The sequence below is a fragment of the Gavia stellata genome, chromosome 7 (genome assembly GCF_030936135.1).
Source record: "Gavia stellata isolate bGavSte3 chromosome 7, bGavSte3.hap2, whole genome shotgun sequence".
Lineage (NCBI taxonomy): Eukaryota > Metazoa > Chordata > Aves > Gaviiformes > Gaviidae > Gavia > Gavia stellata.
In genome coordinates, this window is record NC_082600.1 from 40344167 (window position 1) to 40367248 (window position 23082).

Sequence of the window (23082 nt, forward strand, 5' to 3'; positions counted from 1 at the left end):
CTTGACTATAAGGCCACCCTTTCTCTTCTGCCAGCCTTCGCCTCCGTCATTTCCGAGCTGTGCAGCTCTTGCAGGAGAAGTTGTAGCACAAAGTAAAACTGCATGAGGCAGAGGTCCTCAGGGAGAAGGCACCTGTGTGTGATCATATAACTAGAGACTGCTTTAGGCCATAGGCACAAAGCGTGCTACTGATGTTTTTCTTATGATGTGTGTATTATGAACATATCCATACTGAAGACCTGGGGAAAATTACAGCTAATGACATGGAAATTAATTTATTAAGAGCAAGATGGATGCTTTCAATGTCTGTGGTGTTATACTAAACAAAATAAACGTACACCCATCCCACTCACTGCCTTCACAAAAGATTATTTTCTTCCCATACTTGGCAAGACTCAGCCAGTCCTTTCAGGATGAACTAGATCTGTTAGAACTAAATCATGCATGGTATAATCCCAGTTCAATTGACTGCAATGTAATTGTATCTGTTCAGTGCAATGGATGCTTGGCCTATTTTTGAATTCAGTTATGGGACTCATGCACTTAGCCATTTTGGAATTTCTTCTTAAAGCTGTCTTTTGAAATAGATAATAGCTTGGTTTAGTCTGGTTTTTAATTATAAATAAAAGACAAGCACAGAATATCTTAACTATAGGGGCATACTGCTAACACAGTACTCCTTTTGTCTTGGGAAGTGCCTTTCATCAATAGATTTCAAAGCAGCTCAAAAAGTCAATTCGAACTAATTTACTCTGAAGTTCTTTTGTCTTATTTATATGTTTCACATAAAATTAAATGTCTTTCGCTATTAATGTTTTTTAGTGCTATTGTGAACTGTACCAACAAAATGTATTGCTGCTTTAAATAATAGGATGTCCTACCTGACTGGTTTTTCATTGCTGTTGTTCAGACCACATTTATAATACAATTTTGTTTGCCCTCGAGTTCTTTCATCTTTGTAAATGAGTTGTAACTCCATGACATAATTTTGAAATCTTGACATTCCTTCTGAACAGTGCTGTCACTTTTTGGTAAGGCATAGGAAGTAAAGAAAAGGCATAGCTGAATCTGAAGTGAAAATGAAGCATTTTCCAACAGGAAATAATTTTACAGAAATAATTTGAGAAGTAATTGGTTTCCTTGCCATAAATTCTAATTTAGTATTGGGGAAAAAAGGTCATACTTTTAAACTGTGTATTGCTCTGCAAGCGTACATGAGTTTAAATTTGTGTGCCTATATAGATGGGTGAATGCTATTGAAAGCACATATTTTTGTTGGTGGAACTATTTTTTTTTTTTTTTCCCTCTTTATAAGAGTGCCATTGGGGAAAAATAACTGCTTGGCTCACAGCTCCCCAAGTTTTCAACTCTTGAACTGTGTTCTTTGCAATCAAATATTTCAGAATTGGTGTGTGATAAATGTGTGGTTAGGCATTGGATCATTCCTTTCTTGTTTGGGGAAAGAGTTGCTATTAGTCATATGCACTTTATGAAATTCCAGATGATCAAGGTGTTTGGCCCAGTCACATTGCTTGTTCCGTTTTAAAATTTTGTTAGTTTACTGCTTTTTTGCAAAGTACTGAGGGGGACAAATGCAAATTTGAGAGAGAGATACAGATACACACACACACATTCTCTCTTTGGATATATACACATATGTAAGTAACGTTAATCAGTGCAATGCTTTTTTCATTTTCAGAAGAGTTTTTGAACTTTAAAAGTTCTTACAGCATGGTGAGAGCTGATTAAAATCTGCCATTCCTTTACAGTATATCTGATTAAGTGGCTAGGCTAAGATCTTGTAAATCCTCAGACCCAAGTTGTGTACTGAGGCAACTATCTGTGTGTTTCACTGAAGTCAAAATGCATTTTTTAAATGTTAAAAGTTAAATTGCTATTTAACTTGTGTAAGTTATAGTATTTTCCCTAGTTAAAATGAGTAATGGTTTATGTTCACAGTAGGATTTTGATGTTCATGGATGGCATAATTCAAACTCCACTTAAATCACCGCAGAAGTTCTGAATGGCTTCAGTCACCACCAAGTAGAACAAGAAACTAGCTAGCAGCAGTGAATTCGGTTGGGGTTTGGGAAACAAAATGCACAAAGCAGAAAATGATCTAAAAAAGCCTTCATCTACAGAACAAGATATACGAGTTGAGCAGTATAAGCCTGCTGCTTCCAGCCATTCTGTCCAGGTGCATGTGTTGCAATTCTAGCCCATTTATTTGCTGTATGGTTATTCCAAAAGGAGGAGGCTTCATATCACTCAGGTCTGTATTTTCAAACAGAGTTCTGATATGTTGAATCAGTTTTATACTGAATGAGCTTTATATTAGAATCTTAAGTTTTTAGGTGGGATTTTAAGGTATTTAACATTCCATTTTTTAGTCCTTGTGATTTAATGTGGACAAGTTTGGTGGCATAGAGATAAGCCTGATACTCTTGGAAGAGTTTGCATAGACAGCCCACTATAGTTAGTTTAAATTCCAGCCAAGAGTTTGTTTTGAGAATTAGAAATATTTTGTTCTGTTTGGTATTTGGGTGAGGAATGTCATGCTTCATTATTCCTTACAAGTAATCTGCAAAAACAAATCAGGACTTTAGAAACTGGGTTGTTTTCCTAGTGTGTGCCGGGATTTTCCTCCCACACTTGCCTCTCTTAGTTTACTGCCTTGCATCCAGCTTTTTACAGCTGATTTTCCATGGTTTCCAACAAATTAATAAGGGGAAAATGTCTGATCTTCAACTGACTTCATTTCTGTGTCTCCATGATGCCATGTTCTTTGCTGATGTGACAATTTGCATGATGTTGTCCATCATGCTTTGCGCTATGATACTGCTGTTCAGTATTGCTGATGTGCCTGGTTTGTTTGCTCTGAACAGGTTGTCTCCCGGTTCTGATGTCTACGTCACAGTTTCATCCATTGCCTTAGCAAGATCGCAACAGTGCCGTAATTCTCCAAGCAACTTATCATCCTCAAGTGAGACTGGCTCTGGTGGGGGCACATACAGACAAAAATCTATGCCAGAAGGGTAGGCACCAGACTTTTTTCATATTCTTTTTAGGCAGGTTTTTTGTTCTCTGTTCCATTTGTTGTAATGTATCTTGAACTAAAGGAGTGCTTACACAGCCTCCTGTCAGCTGTTGTTTACATGCATTAAAACACGTTTGTTTTCAAATATCGCTGTCATGCTTCTTGGAAAAGTCAGTTTTAAAAATTCCTTGCTTCCACCTTTTCCCTTTGTGACCCTCTCTCTGATCCTGGTCTACAGCTGCTCAGGTTACTCCACAAAGGGACTTTTATGTATTTAAAAATCATCATTAAAGGTACTGGTTTCATGTTGCAAATTGCTTCATTTCACAGGTATAGATTCTAAAATAAAACAAGTAATAGGTTTGGGACTTTGCTTCAACTATTAGCACAGACTGCAAAGTAGTGTTGAGTGCAAATGAGACTGCAGGTGTGTAGGCACAAAAGTGCTAAGTAATCCACAACTGGCATCTTTTTTGCATATTCACAGTCATCCTGGCTTAAGGTGCTCTCTTCCAACTTTCCAGAAGTCTTCAAACTCTCTGAAGTGATCCAGTGTCAATGTAAGGGGCAGCATGCAGAGGAAGAAATCAAATCTGTATCATTTTCAGAGAGCACTGAAAGGAGCAATAGATCCAGCATATCCAAGTAGGGAAAAAAATAATTGGCAGCAGGAGAGCTGTCGACCACATTCCAAATTACTTCCTGTAGAGAAGATCAAGGGGCAAAACTGCCAATAGTTCACACTGCAAAGCTTCCCTCTGAAGTCTTCTTGAATATGTTGCAGGTCATTGTGTGTAATTCATTTTGGTTTGGGTCTTTTGTAAAGTAGAAGTATCTTTTTCTCCACTTTAAAAAAATATATTAGTAGTAAGATTAAATACCATCGTCAGGAACTGCTTAGCACAAGGCACTGTCTCTTGCCTGTTTAGGTGCCTGTAAGAGGATGCTGCTTTGTGTCAATCCAGAGAATGCTGTTCTGAACATGTGTTTGGACAAGTGCTGCTGCTTGTGCCAGAGCACTGAAGATTTGTCTTCCCTGTCCTTCTCCTTGCAGCTCAGTTTGAGGTTTTCTGAAGAGGCCATCTTTTCTCTGCTGCCCACCTTCCTGAAGGCTTTGATTCATGAGACTATCAGGCCTGTTCAGGTCATTATTTAAGTTTGTGCTTAAGTCCTACTGACAGTAGGAGATTTTTCTCTAAACACATTAAATTTTGCTGTAAGGAAAATAAATAGAAGTGTGTCCAGAGATCTGCAGCTGGAAAAAGCACTTAACCTCTTTATACACCGCATACTTCCTGGCTCATTCATGCTGGCAGCACTTACGTGTTGCCTTGAATTCTGAAGAGCAGCTTGTGCTCCCAATATCTTGTCTGCTCGTTTCCAACTACGTCATTTGGCCTACAAAAAAAAGGTATTGCTGCCATATGTCCTTAGACCATCATGACCATAACTGATTGAGTAGGAAGGGATTTTCAGACACGCTAGGGTTTTTGTTTTGAATTGGCCTCAGAGCACACCAGCGTCCATCCCAACCCTTTTCCATCTTTCAAGTTAATTATACACATATGTTCGCTACAGCATTCTTTGAGCATTTTGCAAGTTCAGCAAAGAGATGTGTCCTAGAAACCTTGCGTATGCAGTCTTTTTGGTTTTGAAGCTTTAATTTGTTGCAAGGAAACACTGTTTAAATGCAATAATGAAAGAAGTAATTAATACAAGAAGTTTGCATGTTCCTTACTGGATTTTTTTTCTTAAATCACTTATTAAACTCCGGTTATTTGACTATTATGTTCTATTCTTATAGGAAAAGCGCTTTGCCTCCCATACTGTCCTTGTACACATGAATCATACTTACTCAGGACTTCCCAAACTTTTTCTACCAGGCTAAATGGAAAGCATGAAAAATGTAATTATGAAGGAAACTTTCCCTTGCCTCAAAAAGCAAAGTAATGTCTGTCACATTACTAAAAATCATTGCGGTTCCATGTGCATCTTCTGTTGAGATTCATCTGAGAGACCAGATTCAGGGCAGCTCTGTAGTGGTGTTTGATGTACCAGGTAGAGCTGATTGGTGATTAACCCATATATGTTGTTAAAATAGGGAAGAGATGTTGTAGCATTCAATTGCTAAGATGTTGGAGAGAAGAATGGGCTGGAGTAGGTACCTAGTCGAGGGGGCACCATGTCCTGAGGTAATCTTCCTGAGGTGAGGCTCCAGTGTGCTCTAGGTATGCCAGTCCCTGAGATTTCCCAGTGTAGGAAATCTCAACTGTGTAATTTGTGTACATGTTTCTTTCTTGTTGCATGATATGACAGATTTGAAAGGTTTGTGAAACTTAAATGACTGGAAGCATGGGTGTGAGTCCAACCTCTGTCAGACTTCGGTAAGAGAGGTAACTGCTGCCTCTTCTAGATTATTGGTCCGTATCCTAAGTTGGGTATAGGCAAAAACTTCACTGCCTTCAAGAACATCCAGATTGGTCTGCTGTATATATGTGTTTTGTATACTTATCCTGTGTTTACCTGAAGGGATGTGTATGTAATAACTGATTATAGAATGTAAAAATGAAATTTGAAAATACCGAAATAATGAGTTTCTTTTTATGACATATATATAAAATATATATTTAAAAAAATTCCCTGTTCTTTTAATCCAGATTGATTTCTCCTTTGAATTTTATGGGTTCGTTCCTACATACCCTAATGGGCTATGTATTTAAGCAGCATAGAATATAGCACCACCTGCATTTACTATTCCTGCTTTTAAATAGCCCACTTCATGTAAAAAAAGGAAATCTAATGACATTTCTTGCTGCTCAATTAGTAAAGCGGTGATTTTAATGAAATAAAATTAGCATTATGGTGGTCTTGTATATCTCTAATCTTGGGGAAAAAAAGATCCCACATCACAAAATATGCGAAATGCAAAACTGACTGCTTGCATACATATGAACATTATGGCATTTAGGTAAGAGGACAATGCATAGAAAGTACAATATTGATACAACACAACTTCATCACACCAAGGTTTCTTGGGGTTTTGGCTTTTTCTTTTAGATAACAACTTCTAATTATTTTGTCATGAAAAGTTAATCTTCCCAAAATACTTTACAAGTCATAAGTTTGAAAATTACCTCAGATCAGTGTTTAAAGAATCAATCAGCTTTTGAAATGTTGTGTTTAGACTTGTTATGCATCTGTTGAATTGGTATTGAATTCATCATGTTTACTTTAGGTATATGATTAAGAGAAATCCTAGGTAGTCTGCGTGGCTAGAAAAGGAAAAGCATTACTCACATAATGCAATTTCAATTTAAATTGTTTGCATTTAGAAGGCAGATACATCCAGGTGTTCTTCACTTCATGAAACCATGTGTTGTACCAAGGAGCAGTGAACAAACGGGAAGTAGGGTCATGTTTGGGTAAAATTTAGAAGGCCCAAGTTTCAAAATGTGGCATTATTGAGCTGTGCTGCATGTACACACACATCCAGCTGCTTGTCTAAGGATAGGAGTGGGATTTTATTGTTCGGAGACATGTGATGTTTCTTTGGTGGGTTCATTTGAGTTAATAAGTACATAAACTTTCAAATGGGGTAACCAGATTGAGCTTGTTCTGATAGTGGCAGATGTCTGTTTGACATTGGAGGTCGTGTGGGGCAGTCTGTAGGTAGTAGAGTGGTTAGAAAGCACAGTTTGGGATGTTTTATTTTCTGTTATTATGTTAGACAACGTAGAGCTAGAGAAACTCCTTGATATATAGAGAATATATTAGCCTGTAATTCTTTTGGGTGTTACTCTGGGCATGTAGAGTTTTGGTAAATTTTTTTTCCTTCAGCATATGTCTGATTAAAAAAACCAAAAAAATCCCAACAACTCAGAAATGCATTATTTCTGACTAATTCTTAGTGATTGATCTGCGAACTGTGAACCCAACTATAATTCTTACAGATTTATGAATGATTTATAAGTAATGCAGAACTATATCTAGATTTAATTCTTACAGCATTTAGGCATATAGTGCATGTAGACTTCGGTCTCCTGTGTCTCCTTTGTCATTAGATTGTTCTCCTTGAGTTTACTTTATCTCTGTTGAGCTTTCCAAAATCCATCTGACTAATCTAGCAGGATTTACAAAAAGTCCATTGAACTCTGAATGCTTTCTTCCACAGCACTAGGTATACACGTCTCACTGCTTTCCTATGCCTGTATTTAGTTTACACTAGTAAACTCAAATTATTTTATGATCCAATAACTTCATAGTTTACAGAATTTATGCCTCCCAGGTTTTGGGAGTCCATAACCAATACAGTCAACTTCATAAACTCTTAATTAAAATGTTTGTCATGTAATATTGCCCCAAATGAATCTATGTTGTTTGCATATGTGTCTGCGTCGCCTAGGTATGACCTTAATAGTCTTTTGCTTAGAACCCAGAAAAGTGGCTGAGATCCATGGGATTGTCCCAACAAACTTCATGATGCTCACTTTGACTAGATTGGGGTAGTGCTTTCCCAGTTAAAAGGATCCATCCTGGAAATCTTTTCCCAATAAATACATCTCATTTCTCTGTGGCTTTTATCCAAACTTTTAAGTTTTATTTGTTCCGGTCAATTTTCTGTAACCATGTAATGGTCTGGTCACCTTTCCATGTAAATGTCTATGTAAATGAAAACTAATAATTTTATTTCTGGATGTTTTGGGTCTGATTTTTTTAATTGTATGCACTGTAACTAGGTGATCTTTATCAAAGATGTTCAATAAATTAATGTGTACTGTAATCTTAAGCATTAAAGGTGCTAAATGGGTCCTGGAGCTGCCACAAAAATCAAATGGAAAATCATTATAAATCCCTCAAGCACTTGTGCTGTGCGTTGCTCTGCCCTGTTGTTTGACAGTAGCTTCTTAAAAGTGCTCTTTTCCCCTTATGTGAGATTTATGCATATTTAAAACCATTATCTGCTTTGTTTTTTGGGGTGTTACAACAGGTTTGGAATTAGCCGTAGATCCCCTGCTTCCATTGACAGGCAGAACACGCAATCAGATGCGGGTGGTAGCGGCAAATCCACACCCAGCTGGCAAAGAAGTGAGGATAGTATCGCTGACCAGATGGGTAGGTAATTAATTCTTTACAACGAGCAAGTGGTGCTAACCACAAGGTGACTTTGGCAGTACCTCTCCATGCAGAGAGAGAACCCTCTTAAGCACTGTGTTTTCAGTGTCTTTTAAAGTTAACCTTGTTCATCAGGATGAATAATTAGGTCTGGCGCATATACTAGCTTCTGCAGTCTGTTTCCTTGAGACCTGTGAGTATTACCTGAGGAAGAACTGATTTCAGTTCTTCATTTGATTGTGGGACTAAATCTACCTTAATGCTCTTACCCTGAAACACTCTGTCCTTTTAGAAGCAGTTGGGTAGACACACTTACTAATTTATCTTTTTGTTGAGGACTTGTTTGACCTCATTGACTTTCCCGAGTGGCTTGGCTTAGTTTAATTTTTGCTTAGTTTGTCTAAAGTACTTGTGATGCTCCCTTTCAAATGGTGCCATATAAATGCAAATTGATTATTTGATCATTGAAGCTATAAAAATACCATGTACAAAATGGAAAAAAATGCAATTAAAGTTTAAATAGTAAAGTAAATCTATAACTCGGTAATCGCCTTCCACCAGTGTATACATTTTCATTGCACTTGGCAATTAATGTGTCAGCTGAGAGAACATGCTAACTACATAAAACAGCTGGGTACTGAGAATTTGCTTTTGTTAAGCCTTCATTTGAAGTTTCTGCGCACAGACCTTTTGCTATAGCTATGGCTTCACTTGAGTGGATACCAATGAGATTGACACCAATGGAAATGTCCTGTCTACAAAGAGCATTGATCCAACCTAATGACCATGGTCAAGATTGCTAGATTGTTTTTTTCTAACTTTGTTACCATAGATTAAACAGTTCTATGCTTTTTCTATTGTACATATAGATCATAATTTTACTGCATCACAGCTTTTGTTCTATACAAATGGACTAGCGTTGAACACAGAATAAGGTTCAGTGAGATCAGTAGGAGTTTAAGGCAAATGCCAGCCTCAGGTTCTGGAGATGTATTTTGTTCACATACCTTCACAACTTCAGTGAGCTGTGCCTTGTTATTGAAGCCATCTGTCAGTCCCCTCCCTCACAACTCCCCCCATACTTCTCACTAAAAAGCTGTGATTATACTGATCTGCAGTTCTCATTTTGACAGAACAATTTTTAATCACATATGTTTTGATACTATTGTGATGGTAACAACACATGTAAAACTGATCTTTTGCTCAGCATTACTTTTGCAGACCAACAGTTGGGTGTTGATGCTGGCACTGAGTGGAGCTGCCAGCAAGTTCCGTTGCACAAAGTCAAGCGTCACCGTATTAGCAAAATAAATAAGACCAAAAAGAACAGGGAAAGCTTTAAAGCACTGCTAATTACTGTTGGTATTGTTAAGTACTTGATGTTCATAAGCACATATTCTACCTAAAAGCAGCATTTTTAGAAGTGCACAATATTGCATAACCACAGGAGAGAAGATACAGATAAAAAGTTAAAACTAAGAAAGATTCTTTTAAAATACTGACCTTGTACTCTGAGAAGGCAGTTACCTACCAGAAGGGCTGTGTGTGAACACCCTCTAGACCTCCATGGTTATCTTCTAGGAAAAAAATAAGCTTAATTGGCAAAGAGCATTCCTACAAGTGTCCATGTGAGATGAATGATTTGAATTCTGTCCACTTTTGTCTGGCTTAGTTTAAGTATTCCTTTCTTTTGTCCATCTATGCAGTTTCCACGTTCACAGCCATCAATTTTTAAGGGAATATTGTGATTTCAACAGATTTTTGCTATCTCTTCAATTAGAAAATGGTTATTTGACTCACCTTAACTTCGACAAGAAATATGTGTGGTAGTTGTACTGGAGAAAATGGGTTCATTTAAGTGATCACTGTAGACTTTTGCTATCATCTTGCCTTGCGTAGAATACAATTTAAGGAAATGTGTATCTTCAGGGTTTTTTCTCTCTTGTCCACGGGCAATGTGCATATAGAGATACAATGTCAATACACTGTGAAAAGGAATATTCTGCTGTTTCAATGCTCTGATACAGTGCTGTTGGACAATAGGGGCCTAATACCATTCAGGTTGTTCTAACAAAAGCCAGCATGGTGGCTGCTGGTTTTTCATGAAGTCTTGATGATTTACGCCAGGCAGGAATGAGCCCTCACTTACTCACCTGTGTTTTGTCACAATATGTATTTTTTTTTTATTTGGAATGAATTTCATATTAGGTATCCAAAATTTTTGGCTAATGGTAGTATTGGAAAAATTGCAGTGTAAAATTAAATAACACATTTTCTTGGTTTGTTGCACTGCTTACGCTCTTCAGTACATCATTGTGTGCTGTATTGCAGAACCAACATGCCATCTCCCAGCAGTATCAAAAGTACTGCCATCCTTCAGAGAAAGTCCCAGTGGAAGACTGATGAGGCAGGATCCTGTGGTTCACTTGTCTCCAAATAAGCAGGGTCATGTAAGTTATCCTCAAAAAGGAATTATTTAATGTTTTGCTCTTGCTCCACAAGCTCTTGATACCAAAAGCGTTGTTCAAACTTATAATTAGAGTGTCAGTTAAAAAAAGAAAGAAGAAAAATCCTGAAGCCCTGTTCCCTACTAGAACACGGAGGAAGCAGTAGAGCAGACCTGTTGTTTCCTGTATCCTACAGAAGCTAAGCGCAGCCTCCTGAAATATTTATTAGTTAATAAAGTTTTGTTGCCAGTTGAACAGCAACTTGTTGCTTGTTATTTTGTGGTAAGTAGAGGATTTGTGGGAGTTTGTAAAGGTATTCCTAGGCCTCACATGTGAGACTCAAAGTTTACTAATATATTTTATAATGCAACACTCAAAGCTGCTGCTTTGAAACAGAATAGTGATCTTCCTTTTGGTTTTGTATTTTCTCCACTTTCCTCATCTAGTGTCACTATTACTTCCTTTCCCTAACCTACCTTGCACATTGTTGGAAGACTTTGTCTGAAAGGTCTGCTGGAATCCTGCTGAAAAAATCTTTCTTGTTTTATTTGTGTTTAGTGTCTAAATGGTAAATTCTGCCTTTCTGTCTCTGCAGAGTTAGATATTCACACCTTTTTGGAGACTGTCACTTCCTGATTTACATACAGAGATAGATAAATGCAGTAATATTCATAAATTTAAAATGTCTTGAAAATCATTTAAGTCACTAGACTCGAAAAACCCCGCCCTTTAAACTTTGAATTACCTAATAAGCTGTATCACTTAGGTTTTTATTTACTTGTACAATCAGCTAAAATACAGAATTGGGTTGTGTGATTATACTGAAAGTATTAGTTGCATTTATTTAGGTGTGAGAAAGTCTTTAACTGGTTCCTGTTATTCTCTCCTGCTTACCAGCATTCTTCTTTCAGTACAATTGGCAGTGTTGGTTTTAGGTTATTAATTCATAACAACATATCTTTATTATTTAAAAAAAACCCAACATCAAAAAAACCCAACAACAACACACCTGTCTTTGTATTCTTAGGAGCACAAACTGTTTTTTATATTTAGATTGACTTGTTTTCCATGAGATGTATTTGACCGTATAATGGTGTAATACATAACTCATTAGCTTGTGTGCAGTGTGTAGCACTGGAATTATTAATGCTTGCATTCTTCTCATTTAGTCATTGTTAAAGTAAATCTTTATTGTGTAGACAGGTAGGTGGCGGGAGTGATGCGGTTCCTAATGAAGACCAGTGACTTTAATTGGAGATAACTAGGAGTCCAGCTCAACTTAATATTCCTCCTGTTTTTCTGTCAATTCTTGCTTTAGTATAATAAGAAATGTGGATGCTGAAATTTCTTGCTCTCGGTATACATCCATTCTCTATTTTCCCTCTTTTCCAGTGAAAACAGAAACAGTATCTAATCTTTTATATTTGGCTGGAATCTCTGCCCATGCCTGTTTGTTAAAAATCCAGGGGTAGACAAATAGGAAGGGTGGTTCTAAGTTTCCTTTCTATCCCTTCCCTTATTCCTGGGCCATCTGGTTACCAAAGAAGTCGGTTGCCTACCGAAAAACTGCTTCAGTTCTGATTATATAGATGATGAGAACGTAGGTAAATTCTGTAGATGGAAACTAAAAATAAGGAATTCAGATGGATCTGAATACCCCAAAGGTAGGTGAGCTACTAAGCAATGATGAGTGTAAGGCAAGAAATTATTCCTGTAATGGGATATTCCAACAGTGCCCACTGTGGAATTGAGGACATTCAGTTTCTTCGTAACAGCTGGCTGTAACCAAGAACAGAACACAAGCCAGCCAGACACTGGCGTGCCCTGATGGGACAGTTTCAAAGTGTTGCATTAAAGCTTGCTTTCTTGCAATTTTGCCTTTTGGAAAACAATTTCAGATTAGTTAAATGGCATTTCAGTGGTCACTTCCAAAGGACATTCCCGCTGAGGAGGAAATATACCCTACTACAAAGCGGTAGGAAGAGCAGTGGTTATTTTGCCCTACTTTAACCTTTTGATAGGCAATTGGATTATTAAAATAACTAATCCACAGAAAATGCACATTATGTTTCATGTTCTAAAACATTGGAGTCTTAAAATTAGAATATTTTTAACTATAGTAGTTATAAACCAAGTCAAAGTCTACACAGCTCAGCCAATTTCATTGCACTGGGCTGAGCAGAACTGTGCTTGAAAGGAAACAATGTAAAGTATTTTGGGACAAAGTACAAACAACTCTGGCTTTGCCTTTGTAGTTAAGGTATGGCTTCCAAATCCATATGAAAGCTTTTTATGTGCACCCAGAACAGAGCACATACATTGTGTTGGAATGAAATTTTTAGTTTATTAGTCTCCTCAATGTATCTGTCCTATGCCTCACCTCCACCAGCTCACCAGAAGAGCTCCTATTGTGCAGCGGTGACTTTTGTAATAATTTATTTCCTCCTCCTCTTTATTGCCATAATTGTGAAATTATTGCCGTAATTCTGAAATAAACCTACAAGTGTGGGTTTTTTTGATTGTTGTTTCTTCTGTAGTCTGACAGCCACTACTCCAGCCATTCCAGCAGCAATACTCTCTCTAGCAATGCCTCCAGTGCTCACAGTGATGAGAAATGGTATGACAGTGGGGAGCGCACTGAATCAGAACTGAACAGCTACAACTACCTTCAAGGGACTTCTGCTGATAGTGGCATAGACACCACCTCCTACGGACCTAGCCATGGAAGCACTGCCTCCCTGGGAGCAGCAACATCTCCCCGTACAGGGCTAACAAAGGAGAAAGTGGCACCGCTGTGGCATAGCTCCAGCGAAGTGGTCTCCATTGCAGACAGGACATTGGAAAAAGAGAGCCACATAGACCGAAAGACCGAGTCCTCACTGAGCCTGGATATTCACAGCAAGAGTCAACCAGCCTCCAGTCCTCTAACGAGAGAGAACAGTGCTTACAGTCTTAGTGATGCCGTCTCGCATACAAGGTAATTTTCATCTCTTACGAGATTGACCCCTCCACACTCATTTTCCCATTCTCACTCTCTAGCCTATCAAAAGTGAGAAATGGATGTTGAAAAGAGGTTTCTACTTATGTTAACCAGTGTTCTGAAACATCTCACTGTGCAGAATGCTTGAAAATTGAGACCACCTTTACTCTTTGCATCTGCTACTGGTTATAACACTAAAGAATGCCTTTGAGAGTATATTCCATGCTGCTGCTACTAAACTAATGTAAGACAGACATGTGTCTGATGTGTTTATAAGGAATATCTTGCAAGAGCTGCAGTTCATACATGGATCAGAAAGGGGATCAGTCCATTTTATTAATGCACATAATATTTAATATGTGTGTTTAATATGAGGTTCTTTTTTAGTCTTGCAAGTATGCATTTCAGGTGGTTTGCATTTTTTCCCCAATCTCTTTGTTTAGAAATCTGGTTGCAGTCAGTATGATCAAGACTGAGAGCAAGTTGCTTAGGAGTGCTAGCATCTAGATTTAAATCTCATTCTGCTGCAAGCTTGTGGGTATGACACATTACAGTCACCTTCCCTCTCTCCCCCAGTTTTGCCATTTGTAAAATTGGCAATATCAAGTACATGTATAATATGCTTGAACACATCAGGTGGAAGATACCCACTTTACAAGTTAATCAGAACTGCTAGAGGCAGAAAATATTTTAGACTGTTTCCCTAATCCATTTCCCAAGAAGTATTCAGTGCACTTTTTGAAAAATACTCATACTGTGTTGTACTGGCAACAAGAAAAAAACCACAGCTTTTTCAAGGAAGATGTGTGATCATCATAATTTGTTGGCCTTGCGGAGCCTGACTGTTGCATTTTGATTCTTAAGGCACATCTGTTTTGAGTGTGCAGCTAAAATACCTACAGGCTGGAAGTTTGAAGCAATTTTTGCTAATTGCTTTGAGCAAAACTGCATTTATGCAAGGCTAGGTGTTTATCAGGCAGTTTAACAACTCCTCATACAGTAGCTGCAAATAGGGGTTGTCATAGAGACTGTAATGGAGTGAATGGTCTCCATGTACTTTGTCATGGTAATTTCGACTAAGTAATCTATTAATGGTGGTCCCCCTCTAGTTTTCTGCCTCTCTTGGTTGGCCATTTTTGGCACTAAAGCTCACACTCAGTTGGTATAAATCCCACCCAGGTCTTTGATACTGGTGTTTCTAGTAGCTATGCATGCATGAAGGACTTGAGCAAGTCTGTAAAAAACACTACGCAGAGGGATTTACTTAGATTTTGGGCAATGTTAGCATGTGCCCCTTTCTTGAAGGTAAAAATCTATATGGTGGTTATCTACAGTTTTATCCCTTTTATTTTGAGAGAAGCGTGTTTATATGCTTTTTTTAACATTCATTAGAATTTACCACATGCCCTGTGGTACTTGTCTGAATGTAGCTAACAGTAGCATTAAATGTGAAATTCTTACACAAAATGCCGATTGTAATAAAGTTGTCAGTGGCATTTCCATTTGGAAGGATTTTTTCAGAAGCGACACAAAGCAGCTTGGAAAACTTACATGTAACTCTATATGTAAGGTCTGCCTAATGGGAATGGCATCTTTGTACATCTGAGGTTCTGGTTTCCTCTTCTCTGAGCACCAAATAGGCTTAGTTGAGTAGAAAAGCCGTGAAAATTTAATAGAAAGAAACATACCTTCACAGGGCAGGCATACCCTGACAGTTCTCACCTTTGTCTTCCAAGGATATACTTTGCAACTTGATGGCAAACTTAAGCCTAGGATGCTGTCTCATTATTTAGTATATGATAGCATTGTGTCTCCTAACATGGTATTTTCTCTGGTTGATTTGGATTAATTTATGTGATGTTTCTCTGATGATACTGAAATGATTCTCTACATGTTTTTGGGGGGCTGTTACTGAAATTTCCAGGTAAAGGTTCCCTACGCTTTATGCTAAAGAAAACGGTTGGGGATTTTTTTCCGGTTTCGTTTAAAAATCAGATGTTAAAAATGCAGCTCTTTGCAAAAAGGTGTAGTAGCAATTTGTAGAACACATGGGGCATGATACCTGAGAAATACTGCACTCTTTGCACCCACATGGTTTATTTTGGTAGAAAAAACCAGACTGACTTGCATTCCTTCTTTATTATTTCTTATTTTTGAAGACTAGAACATGTGTTTGATGCCTCACAGTAAAGCAAAGGCACAGTCTGGGCTAAAAAGCTTTCATTTTGTTTCTCATGGCATCCTCAGTTGGTGGTTGCACACTGAACAGCAGTGCTGACCTGAGGAGACCCTAGGTCCAGCTCTTTGCTCCAGCTCTCCCATAGCTCTTTCTACGGAGGCGCGACAGCTTGGAGCTGGAGGCTCTTTAAACTGGCACTTCCAAAATGTAAGCACAGCTGCCTGCTTCAAGGAGGTGAAGGAGGGGAGACTAAAGGTTGATTCTGAACAGGCTACTTTTCATGAGAAATGAACAGCTTAATTGGTGTCTTTCTCTTATCAGTTTTTAAATTGTTATCCTTTGTTGCTTCTCACTTTTTTACCTTTTGCCTGTGGGTGCCAGAATGTCTTTAGAGTCGCATTTCTAAGCAAGAAGAAAAGGAATTTGGCCCTAAAAAGAACTTGGTGACAAAAGAAAAGAAAATAACGACAAATTAGAGTGTTTGTATCTGTAGAAGACAGGAGCGATAATTAGTGTTCAGATCATTTGATGGTGCATAAAAGAACTTGTACCTGAGAATTGGTGGCAAAATGTAAATTATAGTGATTAACTTTTACAGCAGAGCTTCTGGCTGGGTTTTATTTTTCTTCTCCACCCCCATTCCCAAAGTCCTTCCTGATGATTGTGCAGATTTCTCATAGCATCCCAGGAGAATTGCATTATGTAGGCCAGTAATTATACAGAATCATTATAGCTGAATGTCATTAAGTGAAGCCATATGCACTGATGGCATGAATTCCCTAGGAAAAAAATACAATCAAACTGACATTTCCACCTAAACGATATAGTTTCTTATGGTCCTCTTACCAAAGCTAAAAGGAAAATCATGGCTATTTCTAATCAGATATCTTTTTCATTACTTCTAATAATTTTAAGATACTTAAAATATTAATTAATGATTGTAGAATACTTTTATGAATGGCTCATCTGCAATTCTTGCTGATTGTCATGTAGTATTTGAATTTTTCCTTCATTTAATCCTTGATGCCTCAATAATTGAGGTGGGAGGTGGGCAACCAACAGTGGCTATCTCTGAGAAGAGGACTGAATTTCTTCCAGATATCGTCAAGCTGGTCCAGGTGTCTGTTACAGTATGAGGAATCCTCTGCATGCTTCTTGGTGTCAATTACTCTGATAACTTCCGATCACTACTGTAGTGCTCCACCTCTGATTTAGGTTTTTCTAGAGTTTATCCAAAGCCTTTTGCTCTCCAAATATGCTCTCAGTTAACAAGTGTGTCTCTTTGTCTGTCAGTATCCTATTGACCTCCTTGTGTTTACTTGTAGGGTGAAAAGCTTCAGTCATATCCACAGTTCCGTACATAGTTCCTGAAGCAGAATATCCTCCCAAAATACTATATTGTAAAACCACAGCTCAAAATATGCAATAAACTTCGAAGAAGAGTGTATGTAAAACTGTATGCTAATTTTCTTGCTTATTTGCCAGGCTGCTTTTGGCATCTATTATATGATACAAATTACAATAAATATTAAAGTAATAATACTAAAATACACAATGTGTATTTACAAAATGATGTATGATAAAATATTATAATTATTTTATCATATATGCAACATATAAAATTTATGTAGAGCGTACCACACATCATTTTTTGCCCTCTTTGCCTAGTAATATTAAGGATTAACACTACCAGCCTACCTAGGAGTTGTTACTGGTTTTTTATCAAGAAATGTCTTCTCACAACTAGCACTTCCTTGAGAACTACCTGATGGACTAAAGAATTCTAAAATGTGATCAGACCTTCCGTTTTCCTACACTGAAGCAAAAGACTTATCCGCTTCTTGAGTGATTTTAGAAGAGGGGAAAAATAAAAAAAAAAAAAAAAAAAATAGCCCCGTACATTTTCTTTAAAGATGCACATCTTTCCCAAATCTTGGTGATTTAATTTTGCAGTGGTGATGCCTCACAGATGGGCTGGTTTACTCAGCATGTGTAGGAGTTTTCTTTCAGTATTGAAAAAGAAGAGAGAAAGTGGAATGAAGAGAAATTTACTGCCTCTCCCCCTAGCTCTTATTTTTCTCTGCTTTCTTGCTATAAATTATGTTTACTTACATCTGTTACAAATACAAAGGTTGTGATGTGCAGCGCCAAATATACGGGCTTGATGGACAGGAAAATCTCTTCCTATATTTTCCCAATCTGCCATCTTTTGTAAAGGCCTTTCAAATGTACAGATGGAGGGAAGAAAAAAAAAAAACAGTTTTATAATAGAAAATCTGTATTATTGTCATTTGATTTGCATACATATGGGGAGATGTATCTTGCCCCTGATGTGAGGGACTTCGTAGCCATCCCCATGTACATTAGGTGGAAGTGTGGGCTGCAGCAGCCAGTGCTTTTGAGGTGGGAAGACTACAGTCCACTCAAACTCCTCGTTAAATCCACAGCAGTTAGCTGTTGGGACTCATGGTGCTTAACTTGAGCCACATGAAAATGAAACATAGTTGAAGGTGATTTTTTAGACTCCATCTGTTGTCAATGGAGAGAGAGGCGAAACTCCAAAGCATTTCTTCTCCCTGTCTGACCAAAATACCTAATTTAAGATGAGGAGAACCGCCTCCTAAGGATATTTCTCCATTGACTACAGCAGGAGCCAGATGAGTGGTATAGATTAGATAACTGACTTCTGTAAGGCTAAATGTAGGTGAGATTATTTTCCCAGGTGGCAACATAAATTTAACCTTAAATTCTTCTTTCTGTTTCAGTAAGAGAGATATGAAAATGCATTGGTTTATCAAGATATGAAAAGAGTGGTGAAGAATTTTCTATTAAGCTAAGAACGAAGAGATGATTCAGAGACTTTGTTCAGCTTTCCAGCTAATTTTTATTTCTCAGTCCAAAACTGTTCTTTACCATGGGGCCATCTGTTTCAAATTACTTCCTTGCAGTGTTGGATACAGAGATGAAAAAGTGGCTAAGTTGTATAGAGAGCTGGTAGAAAACTGGTCTCCAAATATATAATGCTATTTCAGTACTAGGGCTGTACACAAAGTTTTCCTGTAACTGTACTTAAAAATGCCTGACCTTTTAAGGTTTTTATAGTAAATAGTGTCTTAAGCCATAGTGCTCCTGATACGATGCAAGTTGCATCAGATTTGAGTGTCAGCATAACTGCAGAGTAGCTCCCATCTAAAGGGCCCCCTCCTTCTTCCAACAATAAGCTGCAGTTGGTCATCCCAACTCTCTTTTCTGTCTAGACACATTGTGATATGTGTTAGAAACCTGATCAAACTTCTCAATTTAAGGGGGTTTTTGCAAATGGTAGCTGCTTTTCAGGCAAAATCCAGGAAGCCCTCTTTGGAAAGATGTATGGGTTTCTTTGGTTTGTTGTGGGGTCTTAAAGAGATGTTTCCTATTGCTTAAGTTCCTTCAAAATATGTTTTCTTCCACCGTGAGGAATTCCAGCAAGAAACTGGACTTGGGTTCTTTATTGCTAATTCAACTACAATCTCTTGTATTACTTTCAAGCTGCCTAATGACCGTGAACCCTAGATTTCCCATCTGTGAAGGGGAATGGGGGGAGGGTGCTATATTGCATCCTTAGAGGTTGCTTTACAAAATTTTTCATTGCTATGTGAGATGTTTTTAATGAAACGTTGGTGGAAGGCCCTCAAGAGCAGCAAACTGGTTTTGCTACTCTACCCGCTATTGATAAGACTAACATCTTGTGCCCAGAGTTCTGCTTTAAAAATAGTTAAACGAGGTGCATATACAGACATTTGAGGCAAATTTTGTCTTTATTATGTTTTTCTCCTAGTACTATGAGCTCACGACACTCTGCCAGCCCAGTTGTTTTTACCAGTGCCAGAAGTTCACCTAAAGAAGAGCTTCATTCTGCTACTTCTCCACAGCTCGCACCTTCTTTCTCCTCCTCCTCTTCTTCCTCATCTGGTCCTAGGACTTTCTACCCTCGCCAGGGTGCTACTAGCAAGTATCTGATCGGATGGAAAAAGCCAGAAGGGACAATAAACTCAGTGGGGTTTATGGATTCAAGAAAGTAAGACTGTTTTTTGGTTACCTTGTTTGGTTATTTACTTTAATTGCAAAGAAGCATTGAGATATGTAACACTTCTCTGTACAGAGGAGCTCAAGACTATTTAATAGAATGCTTAATCTTCTGTAGAACTTAATCTTTAATCTAGAATTTTGCAGTTAGGCTTAAATATTTGATAGTTGGCTAAACTAATTCACTGTATTCACTTGTACAAGATTTTTTTTATCATTTCTAGAAAGCTGTATGGATTTCAGTCCTATTAAAGCTTATCTTTCCTTGGGACTTCTTAAAGGTGACTCAGAAATGCTATTTGCAAATATTAAAAATTCTCTTAACATAGACCTTGAGTTCTTCCTTAAGCCTCTCATCCATGTAGTAGCACCATGCATGCTATGCATTAGCTCTGTGGCACTCCATGTTGCCTTGTTAAGATTGCTGCCAATATCCAGTCTGACTGGCTTAAAGCAAGCCAAGATCTCTCTGCGTTACAATATGCAAGCGTCTCTTTTGGAAGAGAAATTGAGAAACAACTTACTAATGAAATTATTGTTCCTTTAAGTCTAGCATGACTTGAAAAGCAAGTGATTCAGAAAGCCTATTTAAAGTAATTTGTTGAATCCTTCTTGACTTTTATTGGGTCAAGCACAGTATCCCTAGATGATACTGATAACTGTCTGTCAAAAGGAGATGGTGAAACTTTGTGAAAACGGCATTATAAAAAGCCAGTTAAAAGATTAAAGAAACGTAGTGATTTGCTGCTTTTGGGCTCATTTAAGACATCTATATTTTTCAGTTTTCTACAGAATATACATTATTTTAATAGATTCTGTCCCTTGTTGGGAAAATTGATTACGATAACCTTTGACTGTATTGCTGGTTGGTTTTTTTTAACAAGTTTATTGCTTCAGCAGGTATTCATTAAGATGAGGCTCTGCTGTATTAGCGAAACTCCTTCCCTCCTCTGTGCCCCCTACTGAGGGTTTGTTCTTTGAAAAATCTTGAGTGCTATAATTCTTGTTTCATTCATGCCTCCTGCCCCAGGGCTTTGAGACCTGAATGTGTCTGTTCCATTTCATTTAAGACGTCACCAGAGTGATGGCAATGAAATGGCCCACCCTCGGCTGCGTGCTTCAGCGAGAGATCTACGAGCATCACCAAAACGAGCATCCAAGTCCACCGTTGAAGAAGAGCTGAAGAAATTGATAGATCTTGATAGCCCAACACCTGAATCCCAGAAGAATTTTAAGGTATGTTAAAGAGAGTGTCTGTCATCTGGCTATCTCTTGTCATAGTTAAGTGAAATCTGAGAATACCTGAAGAGCAATGCACAAGTCCTCTTCTGATCCAAGTCATAGTTCAGTTGTTACAAAATAGAAATGTGTAAAGTTAAGCTTTATAAGAATTTGATGATTGAGTTAATTTCTGCCTAGGCATATCAACTAATACAGCAAATGCATCACAATTTGGAAAAGGATGAAGGCCATGAAGCTTTAAGATTTCTGTGTAGAAAATGCTGAGTGCTTTCAAAGCAGTCAAAGCCAAGAATGCTCTGTAAACGTAAGCAAATATTTATACAGAATAAATAGTTAGAAACATTTCCTGATGTGTTTCAAAATGTGTATAATAACACAAAAGTGCATATATTTATTTTTAAAATCCATCATTTTGAAGAGAATGTCTTGATTTCTACAGTCTCCATGTACAGTCAGTGCTTAACAGCTCAGGCTCATTACCTAGAGCCCAAATGGTTTCCACAGCAACCATGCAGAAGAGAGCTGCACCTTATTTCTTTGCTTGTAAAAACCCAAAGTGGCTTATGAAAACTTGTAAGTGATAGGTTCCGTACACACATTATATCAGATGTTACCTTTGAGGCAGGAGGAAGAAGAACGTTGTCAATGGCAAGATGTCTTTTTTCTTAGGTTTGTAGTAGTTCTGAGGGGAGTGGGAGGTGGTCAATGTGAGCATCTCCTGTTGGTTGTTTTGAGCAAGGGGATTATTCTCATTCCAAGAAACTCTATTGTGTTTAAAGAGGTGACCTGAAAACCATGAAAAGTGTGTATCTTGCCAAGTTTGTTGTTTTCTGCTTTGGGGTTAATGAATTGATTCTTACCCTGGTCTTTATTTCCTGGTGACTGTAACATGTTAACTCACGTTACACTTTTGATAATTTTCAGCAAGTTATTAACATTCTAGCACACCAATAAATCAAATATTTTCAATTTTAAAAGTAACTGTCATTTCTGCCTACTGCATGATTTATATTATTTCATCTTACAAAAAAGTTGCTCTTATGGCATAAAAATTTTTTGACAGTTTAAAAAAAGAAAAAGAATGATAATGCCCTTCAGCAGTTCACTGCACAAAGACCAAAAATCCTCCTCCTTCCTGTCTGTTGGCTGCCAAAGGCTTTGTTTGCTAGTAGAATTTGTTCTAGGCTGTGATTTCGTGTGTGTTGTGTGTCTTTTTATTAACTTCCCAGACGTCCTTATCTCATTACCTACTACTTATGCATTATATCTTCTCAGGCAAGTCACCCTTCTTTTTCTCTACCCTCTGCTCTATTACCAGAAGACAATTCCTACCGGTAGTGCCTCTGTTTCGACTCCCATCAGATGTTCATATCTGTGCAACCTTTTAGTCTCAAGGTCTGATACTAACTGGTGGTTCCAGCTCCTAATTCTTTAACACTAAGTGAACTATACAACCCTTGAGTAAACACTGCTTGCCTTAGCAGCTCTTTTCCTTCACCACTTCAGGGCAAGTGCTGGGAGATTTCACTGAATCATAACATGAACCTGCTGATTGAGCTTTTATATTTCAGAATAAAAAAGCAGCTTGATCCTCAATGTAACATAGTGACAACTGTGTACCAGAAGTTGTAATTTCTGTAGTGTTACTGTATATGCAAGGTCCATACCGTGATGGGTGTGTCCTGAGGGAGGCAATGCAGAAGGGGGAGGTTGATGTAATAGAAAGTTGGCATGGAACATGGCTTCTCTTTCCTTCCTTGTCTTTTCATGATAGCAGGTTTTTGAAAATAATCGTAATTGTTTCTGACCCTTAATCTGTAAAAGCAAAACCTGCGGCAGTCTTTTAATATTAAAATTTGTAATGTTTTGGGGAAAAAAAAATTCTGGCAGATTGTCTTCCACTGTACAGTACCAATAGTCCCTCCTCCACACTTTTCTCCCACCTTGTAGTGTGGGATTTTGATCACAGGAATAGAGTACCATCTGTTTAAACACTTTTTCTGAGAGGAGATAACTATTT

The 23082-nt window shown here is 37.9% G+C and overlaps 1 protein-coding gene across 3 annotated transcripts in view; it reads left to right on the top strand.

The window, feature by feature from the left end:
- Positions 1 to 23082, top strand: part of SIPA1L1 (signal induced proliferation associated 1 like 1) — a 78293-nt gene that overhangs the window by 44957 nt on the left and 10254 nt on the right. For all 3 annotated transcript variants that reach the window (XM_059819357.1, XM_059819358.1, XM_059819359.1), the window contains exons 10-15: positions 2886 to 3035; positions 8025 to 8149; positions 10481 to 10599; positions 13134 to 13573; positions 19573 to 19812; positions 20891 to 21056. In XM_059819357.1, coding sequence (XP_059675340.1) covers positions 2886 to 3035; positions 8025 to 8149; positions 10481 to 10599; positions 13134 to 13573; positions 19573 to 19812; positions 20891 to 21056 — 1240 coding nt within the window. The remainder of the gene's footprint in view (positions 1 to 2885; positions 3036 to 8024; positions 8150 to 10480; positions 10600 to 13133; positions 13574 to 19572; positions 19813 to 20890; positions 21057 to 23082) is intronic.